The sequence below is a fragment of the Hemiscyllium ocellatum genome, chromosome 12 (assembly GCF_020745735.1).
Source record: "Hemiscyllium ocellatum isolate sHemOce1 chromosome 12, sHemOce1.pat.X.cur, whole genome shotgun sequence".
NCBI classification, from domain to species: domain Eukaryota; kingdom Metazoa; phylum Chordata; class Chondrichthyes; order Orectolobiformes; family Hemiscylliidae; genus Hemiscyllium; species Hemiscyllium ocellatum.
The window spans coordinates 68,641,826-68,656,195 of record NC_083412.1 but is presented as its reverse complement, the minus strand read 5'-3'; the positions used below and the strand labels follow the sequence as shown (position 1 = coordinate 68,656,195).

Below are 14,370 nucleotides of genomic sequence, written 5' to 3'. Positions count from 1 at the left end.
ACTGGGGATGCCCTTGTACTTTCACAGCTATGGGGGTGGTTAGTAACACCTGGAATAGTTCTTTCCATCTCGATCCAAGCTTTTTTCGTTCCTAGTCTTTCAGGATGAAGAGTCCTGGCTCAGCAGCGGGGTCGTCTCCTTCAGGTAGATCGTCACTTTCTCTGTGAGCCTGGCATACCTGCAGATGCAAACTTTGGAGAGATTTGGTTAGCCCCTGTAGGTACATCCCCACCTCCTCTCCCAGGGTGTTCATATCTAGTCTCTCAGAGAGGGGGTGTTGGACTATCCCAGGTCCCCATGGGGTCCCCATGGATTTCCATAAATTATCTCAGCAGGCGACAGACTGGTCTTGCTAGAAGGGGTAACCCTCATAGGGCTAGGAGGAGGACCTTCAACCAGTTTATGCCTGTTTGTTGTTATAATTTTTCCAGCTTGTTTTTTAGCGTACTATTTGCTCGTTCTACCACTCCAGCTGCCTTTGTGTGGTGGAAACCGTGGAATTGTTGTTTTATCGCTAGTTCCCTGCAAATTTCCTGGTTGATTTTGGCCATGAAGTGTGGCCCATTATCAGAGCTAATATTCACCAGTAGTCCATATCGGGGAATTATTTTCCCCTCAGCAGTATTTTTACTACTGTTGCAGCCATGTTGTCCATCATTGGGATTGCCTCAATCCATCTGCCAAAGACATCTATTATTACCAAACTATACAAATAACACTGTACTTTGGGTAGTTCTATAAAATCCAGTTGTAAACAGTTAAAAAGCCCACCAAGCAAGGGGGTGTTTCCTGAACTGCAAGGCATCCCTTTTCCAGCATTTGTTTTTTTTTTTCAGATTAGGCGCACTTGTGCTTGTTTCTCAGCTGTCCTCTGGAAATTGGGGCGCCACCAGGTCTGTAACAAAGTGTTGACCATTCCCTCATTACCTAGGTGGGTACACACATGTACATAGTCTGCTAAAATAGGTAAAAGCAAAGAGGGAACACAAACCTGTTTCGCAGGTGTCATCGATAGTTTGGTGTGGGCATCTATGATGCACCCCATCTGTGACCACAGCCTATGTTCCTCTGCAGAGGCGTCTACCCTGTAAGTTGAGTATCTCACCCAGTTCTGACATACCCGTCCTGATACGTTTTGTGATCAGAGGTTGCTGTGAGCCCAATGGAACTAGGAGTAAGGGGAGTAATGCTTCCTGTTTGGTGGCAGCATCTACCTGTGCATTGCCCTTAGAGACCCTGTCAGTTGCACTGGTATGGGCTAAGCATTTGACCACTGCTAGGCTGGAAGGTAACTGGGAAGCTGAAAATGTGTTGCTGGTTAAAGCACAGCAGGTTAGGCAGCATCCAAGGAACAGGAAATTCGACGTTTCGGGCATAAGCCCTTCCCAGAAAGGTAACTGGGAAGGCCTGTAAGAGATTGTATACAAAAACAGCATGACTAATGGGTTACCCTGTAGAGGTTAAAAATCCCCTATTTTCCCATCGGGCACCTGTAGTCGTGTGTGATGCCAAAAAGCATAGCGAGAGTCTGTGAAAATATTGGCTGAACTGCCCTCAGCCAGGATACAAGCCTGCGTGAGGGCAAACAATTCAGCTTTTTGTGTTGATAGCGGGGTTTCCAAGCCTGTGCATCCAATCACCTCATCATCAGTAGCAATTGCATATCCAGAGCGTCACTGACCGCCAGGTGAAATATAGGAGCTGCCATCCACATAGAAGATGAAGTCTCCATGTTTAAGGGGTAAGTCAACTAAATCGCCATGAGCAGAGGTGAAAAGGTGGTTCCATAGCGGGCAATCATCTTCGAGAGATGAGAGGTGCTGTGGGGGTTCCATCAGGAATGTGGCCAGATTCAGGGTGGTGAATTGAGAGCAGGTCAGTAGTGGGTTGTTGAGTAGGGCTGCTGCTTCATATTTGTTCTGGTGTGCCTGTGTTAAATATTGAATCTGCTGGGAGGTGAGAAGGTTGACAACAGAATGTGTGGTTAGAACCCCCACCGGCTGGTATAGGGTGATGTTTGAGGCAGCTGATCCGAGGACATGTCTAGCAGGAAGTACCTGTGAGTAGGGCGGGAAGCCAACTGCTACTGGGTCCAGTTTGGTTAAGAAGTATGCCACTGGCCATTTCCTGTCTCTGTGAGCCTGGGTGAGGACAACACCCATCCTTAATGATAACATACAGTTGGAATGGTCCATCGTACAGGGCTCAGCCTAGAGCTGGGGCTGGTAGAAGGCTGTTTTTTAGCTCGGTGAATACTGTCAGCTGCTTGATTGTAAAAGTGAAGTTGGGGGGAGCATTGGTTGATGCCAGCGGAGTCAGTAGGGGAGTCTGCAGGGCGACATTCAGAATCCATTGCCTACAGAAATTTAAAAGTCCAAGGAAGACTTGCATTTGTTTAGGGGTCATAGGTGGTGGGGTTTCTGCAATGGGCCGAATGTGTTCTTCCGTCAATTTTCATTCCCCTGCGGAGAGGAGACACCCCAAAAGTTTCACCTCCTTTTGACAGCGCTTGACCTTTATGGGGCAGAACCACATACCAAAGGAAATGTACAAAGTTCAGTAATACCATGGTATCGGTCTCACAGTTTGACAGGCTGTTACTGGTGATGAGCAGGTTGTCTACATATTGAACAATGGTAGAGGGAGTTTCAGGGTCTGTAACTGATTATGGAGGGTTTGGGAGAATAGAGTCGTTGAGTGGACAAATCCCTGGGGCAGGTGGGTCCAAGTACACCCTGGTCGTAAAGGCAAATAAATATTGAGAGTCCGGATGTAGCGGGATGGAAAGGAAGGCATGCTATAGATCAATAATAGTAAAGATGCAAGCATCAGCTAGTTTGCAACGTAATATGACAGCCAGGATTGGGATGAGAGGGTGTAGCGGTGCCATAATCTCATTGATCTTCCTCAGATCCTGCATAAGCCTCCAGTCCCGTCAGTCTGGTTTGGGTTCTGGGAAGATTGTTGCAAGGTGACTTGCACGGGACCAAGATACCTTGCGCCAGAAAAAGAGTCAATGAGGGTCTGGATTCCCCGTTCTGCCTCTGGTTTGATTGGATACTGTGCGATTGAAGGCAGGCTCTGGTTTGCCTTTAGTTGTGTTTGCATGGGACGGCAAGAGGTGCAGCCGACGTCATGGTGGTAACGTGTGAATGGATTACAGAAACTGATTATCATATCTTCCATGATTACGTGTTAATGGAAAGAAATTAAGGCAGAAAGGTTTTGCCTGTTACAAATGGGGAACTCACTTGCTTATGCTAATATGGAGGAGAGGTAAATGGGGGGGATTCACATACCTATGTTACTATGGAGGTGAGGTAAGACAATGCGAGAGGGAGGCAGTTAACTGGGTTGGTGCCAGGACTATTCGTCCTGTCTGGAAAGGACAAAGGTCTTGTCTGGGCTTACTTGCATGGAATGGGAGAATCCACATGCATGGACTGAAAGAGTAGAGGCTTTCAGTTGCTTTTGCAGTAAGTCCTTTGGTCGTGGGATTTTTAACCCTAAAGTCCCCAAAGTGCCCTGAAAGAGAAGTAAAGCTGATCCCTCTGTGACATTCTAACTTCCTCAGTACTGGTCCTATATGAGTGGACAATATGAGTCACACTGGTATGTGTCATTCTCAAGATTTACAATTTTCCTTCTAGAAAGGGAACATTTCTTCACCAAATAATTTGGCATCAAGATTAAAATTACAAGATTTGAATGTACCATCAGAATCTACTTCAACCCCTTTCTCAATGAAATTATCTGTCTGCCAAGTTGTAATCTCTATAATTCTGGAGTTACCTGCAATGGATGCATTGTGTAGTCACATGGCTTTACACAAATAGAATGAAGAATCCAATGTGACCTCTGGTAACAAATATATTCTGAGATTTGTTTTAGTGATTTTTGTTGTTTTATTGTTGCAGATTTAAGAAGGACGTGAACACACTGTTTATTCTGGTGAACAGTGAGCTCCAAGTATGGACAAAAAAGTTAGTAAAGGCTCATTGCAGCCCAGCTCCATGTGCCGTTTGCATTTCAGGGTGATGAAACTGATTGTAGTGCTGGTACCTTTGTCTATGATTGTGATGGTGTTTAAAATACAGGTGCGTAAAATGATATAACAGCAATGATATTAAATAAAGCTTAACATTGCAGCATTTGAAAATGTGAGTATGCATGTTGATTGTGAGAAATTTGTTGAGGTTTAGGTAGTGAATGTAGTGTTTCTCTATCTAATTTTAATTATTTTTTCTTTTCTAAAGTTATTGACACTCCTGTGCTGAGAAAATTCCACTGGCAACTGTAGTTTCCTGGCACTTTGCTCAAAGAGCAACTATTCACGTTGGAGCCTTGAAAAAAACATTGACAATAATACACGGCCAAAACTTACTCCTGCTAAGGTTAAATATGCTCACAGCTAAAATACAAATTTCCTGCAAGGTTTACTGGATAGTAACCAGGTTCGGAAAATTGTTGCAATTAGATGAAGAGGTGCACGGCTCGGCTCTTCTCAAACTCCTCACCCAGCCACAGCAAGTGCTTTAGCTTTTGTTCTAGCATGATTATAGTTCATTTGAGACATTAAGGACCCTTTTGCAAGGTTTACTAGAGTGAAAGAAAGATGAATTTTATCACTTACTAAGCCTGAGAAAAATAATCAAGATGCAACATCAAACACATGCACACAAACACAAGTACAAAGTTTAAGAGGCTAGTGTACAATACAAAAGAGAAGTTAAAAGAATATGCAGTTTAAAGTCTTTAGGGGCATTGGAGGTGAATCCCATGGTTGGTTTGCAGTGTCCTGGATCAGCAGCAGCAGCCATGAATATGGCAGACATCATTCGAGTTGTCATTGGTTGCTTTGACTTTCCCGAACAGAAAGTGGGAGAGAGAACAAGTTCCTGTGTCCATTGTGCTGCCAAAGCACTTGTTTGAATTCCACTCACTCCTATGTTCCCCTGTCTGGTCGTTGTTTCCAAACTAAATAATTGCAGGCAAGACCTTTCTTTTCCAATATGTGAAACTTATCATCAAGATTAAAGAAAGGACATGGAAGTTTCCGTGCCTGACTGGTTTCAATCCATTTTGATAGGTTTGAAAATCAGATAATGGAAGCTGGAAATTAATAGTCCATATTTAATCACAATTATGACCTGCTGGCTTGCTGCTTATTTTAGTTTCCTAACCCATACTCATTAAAAAAAACTTCTTTACTACTGCTTAGCATGTAAACACCAACTGAATTTAACACCTATCCAGTCTACATAGCGAAGTTTCATTAGGGAAGACATTCAAGGTTCACTTCACACTTAGTCAGGTGACTTGCCGATGATCTCACCCCAATTCAAGGCGACAGGATAAACATAAAAATGACAGTTACCATCACCCACAGTGTGGCAGGAGACCTGTCCCTCATAAAAGTAGTGAATCTTGGAGACACAGAGGATACTTAGATTGGCCTGGAGGCAAGAAGTTGGGATTTTAATTCTGATAGCCTTTTGAGAATGATATTCTGGTTTAGTGGTGCTGGAAGAGCACAACAGTTCAGGCAGCGTCCAAGGAGGTTTCCAGCATCTGCAGTCATTGTTTTTACCTTTTTGAGAATGATAGTTAACACAAAAAGGATTACTGTAAATTATTGCTGTCTTCAGTCTCTGTTTAGCTCATAAGGAAATTGTTGCCTGTGTGGTGCTGATCAGAACATTTCAAACAGAATTCCTGGTGATTGCCGCAAGTAGCCTGCAAAGTGTGTCAGCAATGCAACAGAGATGTTGGCAGCATTGGTGAAGCACAGAGTCAGGAGCAGAGGAGTATGGAAGGGGGAAACAATTTCTCTCCAGGTCTGAGTCTGGAGGAGCAGGAGTATGTATTGAGCCATCCCCTGACCCAGCTTTCACTATCTGCTCCACAAATGCAATTGACTGTTTGCTAGGTTTTTCAAACTCATACAGATTGCCATTCCATCCTTATTTTCCGAATACCGTGAGGCAGTTCTGCATTTTTGACAGGATATCCTGATCAGGGCAGCTTTAGAAATGGCACGCTGTAATTACATTCTTAAAGGTCCCTCATAGCTTTGAGCAATTCCTTTTTCACAGCAATCAGCTGTTGTATTCTGTAATGGAAAGGTCCAGCATCACAGACAGTCACTTTGATTTCTGCAGTCAAGTGTAAGACAAATGTGAGGTCAGGGTCCCAGGATAATAGGGTGCCAAACGGGAAGAGAATAGGTGCCAGGTTGCTGGGATGTAAATTAGCAAGGGGGCAGTTAAGTATCGGATTGTTTAAGCAGACAGGGATGATCGGGGGGTATTGGATATGGCAGGGGACTGAGGGAGGGGCTATTAGGTCCTGGAGGGGTGGTGTCAAATCTGCTGAGAGGGAAAGGTTGGGATGAGAAGGATGTTGATTCGGGGAGGTGTGCAGGGCAGGGTAGTCGCTTCTCGTGGTGGAACAGGGAGGTCTATACTGGGCAGGAGAAGGTGTTTTTGGGTTTGGGGTGGGAGTGAAGTCTGCACTGAAGGTAAGAGCAGGCCATCAGACTCAGAAATGCGGTTTTCTGATGGATAATGACTTGCGTGTCTATCTGTATGTGTGTGTTTGTATGTCTGTGTGTTTGTGAATGATGTGTGTGGTTGTCTGTGTGCATGTGTCTGTGTGTGTGTTTGTATGTGTGTGCATATGTCTGTTTTTGTGTGTGTGTTTGTGTGCCTGTGCGTGTGCGCATTTCTGTCTTTTTGTGTGTGCTTGTATGTGTCTGTATGTGTGTGCATGTCTGTTTTTTTGTGTGTGTCTGTATGTGTGCGCATGTCTGTTTTTGTGCCTGTGAGTCTATATCTGTGTATGTGTGTATGTTTATCTGTGCACATTTCGGTGTTTGTGTGTGTGTGTCTATGGGTTTGTGTTTTCTCTCCACTCCTCCAAGGTGCACAAATGGAATGACTCTCAACAGTATTTCAGCTTGTTTCACATCTACTTCTATCGTCCCCTTACTTCCTGGCTAAATCTTTCTGCAGCCTTTCCTCAATGAAAAACATGGTGTTTTTGTTATTTTCCTTTGACACTTAGCAGTTTCACATTCTCTCATTCCTAATTTCTACTTCTTACAGTGAACATTCTAAAGCTGGGATCATCTTCATGTGCCTGTGCTCTCCTGGAGCAGTTTTCAACATCCTCTAATCCAGCATCATCCTGAACAACTCACTGAAACTTTACCCCTTCTTTTTTTTTAAATCCCCTCTTCTTTCTTGGCCATGTATGGGTGTGTTTTGGAGAGTAAACCTAAAGCAAATCTCGATAATTTGTTGTTTTATAAAGTTGTAACTTTCCACAGACTCATAACGAACCAATCTGGGGAACAGAGGCAAGTTGGAAGAGTTACCCATCTCCAAAGTTCTATTCTACAACTGTACAACTAAAGGAGACGGAAACATCTCTTTGGACAGGAAGACTGGTGCAATGTGGATACCATAATCACAGCTTCACCCCTGAAGAAAGATCAGAGAGAACATTCCTTATGAAAATGATCGAATGGCCTAAACCCCCCAACTCTGCTGTGCCCTTTCAGAAAAGCAGTGACCCAGCACATGTTCATTTTGTAATTTTAAATTCTGCAAAGACTTTCTATGTGGGAGATCAGCTACAAGTGATGCTGCAGATGTATGATTTTGAAGGTCACCCAAAGCGATATGGTGGTGACTATCTCCAAGCTCGGATCCACACCCCAGCTTTAAAGGCTGGTTCAGCAGGAACAGTTATAGACAACCAAAATGGAACTTACTATATTAATTTTACTTTATTCTGGCCAGGGAAAGTTGAAGTCTCTGTTTTACTGGTTCATCCCAGTGAAGGGATCCAAGCACTTAAAAGACTACGTGAGGAACAACCAGAGAGAGTGTACTTTCAAAGTACATTCAGATCAGGAGCTGTCTCCGAGACCACTGTGTGTAATCTTTGTTTGTCTCAATCTCAACCACTCTGTAACTTTACTGATATCAGAACTGGGGAGCCCTGGTTTTGTTACAGACCTAAAGAACTTCCGTGCTCTGCTCGTGTCACCCACACAATGGGAGGTTATCAGCAGAATCTCTTAATAGGAGAAGAAGGACTTTACTTCCAAAGGTACGTCACTGATTCAAAACCCTTAGGTGGTGTTCCCTGGTGAGAGTATGGGTCTCATTAGTGTACTTTGTGGAACTGTCAATGCTGGAGAATCAATGTAGAAACATGAATTCACTCACCTCTTGGGCATGTGTTAGCATTAAATTAGAGATTGGAAGCTGTCACATATCGTTACTAATTTAATATGTAAGCAATCTAAATGTCAAATGAAAATTGTGAATCATCCTATGACGTGAATGAAGTTCAGAGAATTGCAGGGACAGAAAGAATAAACCTAAGACTACATCTTCAGTTCAAGCTAGCAGTGATGTAGAAAATGAAAAGGCAAAGCTCACGGCTATGTATCTGAAAGTGCATAGCATTCATTGCAAAGTGAACAAAACAATAGTCATCATTGAAGTAAATAAATATCACCGCATAGATATTACAGAAATGTGGCTGTGAGATGATCAGAATTGTATCCTGAGTATTGAGAGGCATATCACATTCAAGAAAAATACGGAGCTATGTCAAGGTGTTGGACTAGCACTATTAATCAAGAATGGCATTGGTGCAATAGTTCGAAATGATCTTAGCTCAAGAGTTCAGGATGAAGAACAGCTTGGATAGAGATGATGAAAATTATAGGTGATGTTGTTAAACATGTAAACTGGAAGAATTTAGGTACTAGCCTGGAGTTCATAGAATACTTTTGAGGAAGTTTCTTAAAAATTCCAAGGAAAGACCTACTGTCTGAAGAAGTTAAGTAAGCAACAAATGTTAAGGAAAAAAACATATAATTGTACAAAGGCAAGTGGCTGGTCAGATGACTGGACAGCATGTAATTAACAGCAAAGAATGACTATCAAATTAAACAGGAGAAATACATAAAAGAAGCTAGCTAGAAATGAAAGAATAGATCCCAAGAATCTCTCCAGACATTTTAAAAAGCAAAGAGTAAATAAAGAATGTGCTAAAAATAAACCAAAGAATGTGGATGATAGAAATGTGAAACAAAAATGGAAATCACTTGAATATTTCAGCCGCTTTAGCAGCATCTGTTGAGGTAAAGCAGAGGTAATGTTTCAGGTCCAGTGACCTTTCTTTAGAACTGTGTGTTAGTTCTCAATTGCATGAGAATAGTGGGTCAAAAAGTATTCGTAATGAAGTGGTGGATAAAATGAATAAATGTTTTGCTCCTGAATTGATGGGATGCAAAAGAAAGTGTGGTAACAGGTATAGATTGGGAAGTGGAAGGGAGACAGGAACTTGGTGAAATTACAAACACTAAGGAAGTGTGACCAAATAATGGATCTGGGGACTGAGAGATCCTTGGGTCCTGATCGACTTCATTCTAGGATAATAACAGAGGTGGCTAGTGACATAGTAGATGCATCGCTGATAATTTTCCAAAACTCCCTCGATTAAGGAAAGATTCTATCAGACTGGAAAGTAGCAAATACAATCCCTCTGTTCAAGAAGGGATGAGAGCAGCAAGTTCTAAAATATGGGTCAGTTAGCCTGACATCAGTCATGAAGAGTAAAAAATGAGGTCTGCAGATGCTGGAGATCACAGCTGCAAATGTGTTGCTGGTCAAAGCACAGCAGGCCAGGCAGCATCTCAGGAATAGAGAATTCAAGAAGCTGTTAATATCAATCATTAATTAGATTATTACTGTAGACTTTGAAGAACGCAAGTTAATTGGGAACAGTCAGCATGGTTTGGTGAAAAAGAAACAATAGTTAAAAAATTTATTGAAGAGTTAGGGACCTGAGCTCAAAGCACTCCAAGAAAGCTGGTAGGAATTTAAATTGAGTTAAAAGTTCTGGAACCTAAAAGTTCTGGGCAGCTCGGTGGCTCAATGGTTAGCACTGCTGCCTCACAGCACCAGGTCCCAGGTTCAATTCGAGCCTCAGGCAACTGTCTGTGTGGAGTTTTCACATTCTCCCTGTGTCTGTGTGGGTTTCCTCTGCGTGCTTTGGTTTCTTCCCACAGTCCAAAGATGTGCAAGTCAGGTGAATTGGCCATGCTAAATTGCCTGTAGTGTTAGGTGCATTAGTTAGAGGGGAAATGAATCTGGGTGGGTTCCTCTTCGGAGGGGGGGGGCGGTGGGGGTGTGGGCTGGTTGGGCCAAAGAGTCTGTTTCCACACTTTGGGGAATCTAATGTAAAGCTCGCCTCAGTAATAATGATCGTGACATTTATCATTGACTATTGTAAAAACTCACTGGGTTCACTTAATGTTGTTAGAGGTAGGAAGTCTGCCATACTGAACCATTTTGGTCTGCATGTAGCTTCAGTCCCACATCAATATGATTGATTTGTAACTTCCCTTTGAAGTGTCCTGGCAAATTACTCAGTTCAAGGGTAATTAAGGATGGGCAACAATTGAAGGAATAATAAAACTACAGTTTCTTGCTGCTGCATAGTGTCAGTGTTGGATCTAGCTGTGTCACTTATCTTCAAAGCATTCTTTTCTTTTACCTCTCCAATAGGTTTGAGTATGATTGCTATCAGTTTTACCAGACATTGCCCAAGATTGCCATATGTATTGTTATTCAGATAGCTTTACCTGTCTCCTTTTGCAGTACACTTCTTCTGAGCCTGAGGCAACAATGTTTTTTAAATTAAGCATTGTCCTTTCTGACTCTTTCAACACATCTTCAGTAAAAGGATTTATTTCTGCAGCACAGTTACTGCAAGTCATGGATTGTTCTAAGACAGTTGGTCTAACAGCTCATTCCATAATGCACTAGCCTCTGCATGAAAAGATATCCCTTAGGTCCCTTTTATATCTTTCCCCTCTCACCTTAAACCTATGCCCTCTAGTTCTGGACTTCTCCACCCCAAGGAAAAGACTTTGTCCAATCACCCTATCCATGCCCCTCATAATTTTATAAATCTCTATAAGGTCACCTCATAGCCTCCAATGTTCCAGGGAAAACAGCCCCAGCCTATTCAGGCTCTCCCTGTAGATCAAACACTCAACCCCAGAAACATCCATGTAAACCTTTTCTGAACTCTTTCAAGTTTCACAACATCCAAAATTGAAGCTGTCCTCAATGATTTAAATGTTACTTTTATTCTCTTATTCTAATTCATGCATTTTTCTTGAAATCTAATGCTTTGATTTTCTTTTACCTTTTTGCCATTTACGTTTTCTCTTTCTCTCTCCCTTTCGAAATCTAATTCAAGTTGCTGAATTTTTCTTTAGAGTCATAGAGTCACAGAGGTGTACAGCATGGAAACAGATCCTTTAGTCCAACTTGTCCGTGCCAACCAGATATCCCAACCCAGTCAAGTCCCGCTTGCCAGCACATGGCCCATATCTCTCCAAACCCTTCCTATTCATGTACCTATCCAGATGCTTTTTAAATGTTGCAATTATACTAACCTCCACCACTTCCTCTGTCAGCTCATTTCATACACATACTACCCTTTGCATGAAATAGTTGCCCCATAGGTCTCTTTTATATCTTTCCCCTCTCACCCTAAACATAAACCCTCCAGTTCTGGACTCCCCCACCCCAGGGAAGAGACTTTGTCTATTTATCCTATTCATGCCCCTCATGATTTTATAAGGTCACCCCTCAGCCTCCGACACTCCAGGGAAAACAGCCCCAGCCTGTTCAGCCTCTCCCTATAGCTGAAATCCTCCAACCTCTTTTCTGAACCCTTTCGAGTTTCACAACATCTTTCAGATAGGAAGGAGACCAGAATTGCATGCAATATTCCAAAATATTCTTTTATTTTGTAAGTATTTTTATTGAGAAAAAAGGTTTTAAATTTTTTTTTACAAAATTACAAATCACTGTAAAACAGTATAACAACCTTATAATATAATGACAGTAACAGTAAACAAACTACTATTCTACTCCACAAACCACTGAGGAGAGAGAAAAAATCCTGCAAAAACTTCAATTCAATAAATAACTAAAAAAAACTAAGTTAAACCAAGATAAATTAAATTACATTCAGTTACCGCACTCAGCACAATCCCACTAAAGCTCCCCATCACTGGGAGCATCAGTAAGCAAACCTGTATTTGTTTGGAATTCTTCCTCCCAAGGGCCCCCCGGACTGCTAGACACAGCCCACGTGACTACACAAAGGCCCTGAACGAAATAGCCAACAAGTCTACGTCTATATAATTCAGAAAGGGTTGCCATGTTCTATAAATCAGTTCTGTTTTCTGATGCATCATGCACATAAGGAAGTCCGGGGGATGTGCTCCATAACTAATCTACGCCACCCCAAGAGTCCCGGCGGAATCTCCAGCACCCAGCTCATCAGGATGTTCTTCCTCACACAGAATGAAAGAATATTAAACAGTTTCTTCCCACGTGCATCCAAAGAAGGGAGATTTGGCAAACCCAAATGGAGAGACACTGGATCCAACTTAACCTCGATTCCCAAGACCTCTTCCAAAACACTCGCGATAACACTCCAATACCTACGAAGTTTGAGGCATGACCACAGGCAATGAGTAAGAGTATCAACATCTGTTTTACATTTGCGACACACTGGGGATGCTCATGTGTTGAATTTCGCAAGCTGCTCCGGTGCCAAATGAGTCCTGTGGAGTACCTTCAATTGCATTGCCTGCGTCCTCTTACAAACTGAAATCTTCCTTACATTCTCCCAACTACCCTCCCATACCTCTGACAAGATCTTCACCCACAGTTCTTGAGTCCAAATTCTGCACAGCCACTCAATGTCCTTTGAAAACTTACCTCCCAACAAATGATAGAGGGTGCTGACTGAGAGAGCGCCCGTAGACCAAAGCACTCTCCTCTCTATATCAGAGTTATAGGGACTAACCATCAATGTAGTCGATTTCTGTGTAAAGTCCCTAATCTGTAAGTAATGAAAGGTCCCTCCTAGATAGCTCGGATTTCTGACTCAGCTGCTCGAAAGACATCATGACCTCCCCGTCAAATAAATCTCCCAAACAGGAGACTCCTCTAGACTTTCAGCATTCAAAGCCAGAGTCCATTGACCCTGGCTGGAATCCTAACATTCCCACTATGGGAGTGTAAGGGGAAATTTTTTGTAAGTTAACCTCACTATGCAGCATCATTCTCCATGCATTAGCCATGTTAAGGACAATCAGATTTCTGCAATGGTCCATAACAGTCCTCACTTTGTCCATGAACAAATTGATGAGGAGGCATTTTGCTGGGGGGCCTCAATGTCCAACCAGATTGACCGTGGGTCCTGGTAAGCCAAATCAGCCACATAGGGTAGTCAGGAACTCAACTGATAGTTCTTAAAATCTGGGAAATCCAAACCTCCCATCCCCTGTGGAAGCTGCAATTTGGCAAGCTTAATCAAAGGCTGCCTGTGATGCCAGATGAAAGATCCAAGCCAACTGTTAAACAGCCATAGTGCTTGCCTAGGCAGCATCAAAGGCAGCATTCACATGGGATAGCATAAGCAAGGAAGAACTTTCATTTTGACCAGAGTTATTCTACCCAACCAGGATATCGGAAGATCTTCCCAGCACCGAAGGTCCTGCCTTGTCTTCTCTAGCAACTGCACAAAGTTAGCTTTATACAATTGCTCAAAGACCGGGGTGATAAAAATGCCTAAATACAGGAAACCTCCCTGTGACCACCTGAAAGGGAAATGGGTTCCATTCCCAAGATTAGATATTCTAGTAAAGCCTCACAAAGGCATGGCCCCTGATTTCATAAAATTAATTTTATACCCTGAAAACAAACCAAATAGATGAATCACTTGTATTAAATGGGGCACAGATGTCATTGGATCAGTTAAAAAGAGAAGAACGCCATCCGCGTAAAGGGTGATCTTATGCCTGCCTGACCCTATCTCCAGGGCAATTACATTGGGATCCCTCCCTGTAGCCTCTGCCAATGGCTCAATCACCAATTAAATAATAGTGGCGAGAGAGGCAACCCTTGTTGGCTGCATCTGCCAATACTAAAATTATCTAACCGTATACCATTCATGAAAGTCGCTGCTTTCGGGTCACTATATAACACTGCCACCGACCTGGGAAAAACCCCTCCAAGACCAAACTGCTCCAGGACATAAAAGAGGTATGGCCACTCCACCTGGTCAAACGCTTTCGCCCAAGCTTGGAATCAACCTTTGCTGGCATTTCTGGACTATGTTTAATAATTTTCTAATATAACCCTTAATAAAACCTGCCTGGTCCTCCTTTACAATAAAGGGCAAGAGCCTCAACGCCAGAATTTTTGACAGAATTTTAAAATCTATGTTCAGTAGCGATATGGACTTGTACGAAAT

The 14,370-nt window shown here is 42.7% G+C and overlaps 1 protein-coding gene across 1 annotated transcript in view; it reads left to right on the top strand.

Moving 5' to 3' along the window:
* The first annotated feature begins 3,309 nt into the window (after positions 1 to 3,309).
* Positions 3,310 to 14,370, top strand: part of LOC132820605 (NXPE family member 3-like) — a 54,791-nt gene continuing 43,730 nt past the window's right edge. Inside the window, exons 1-3 of the mRNA XM_060832810.1 lie at positions 3,310 to 3,320; positions 3,918 to 3,969; positions 7,331 to 8,118. Of these exons, the coding sequence (XP_060688793.1) occupies positions 3,310 to 3,320; positions 3,918 to 3,969; positions 7,331 to 8,118 (851 nt within the window). The remainder of the gene's footprint in view (positions 3,321 to 3,917; positions 3,970 to 7,330; positions 8,119 to 14,370) is intronic.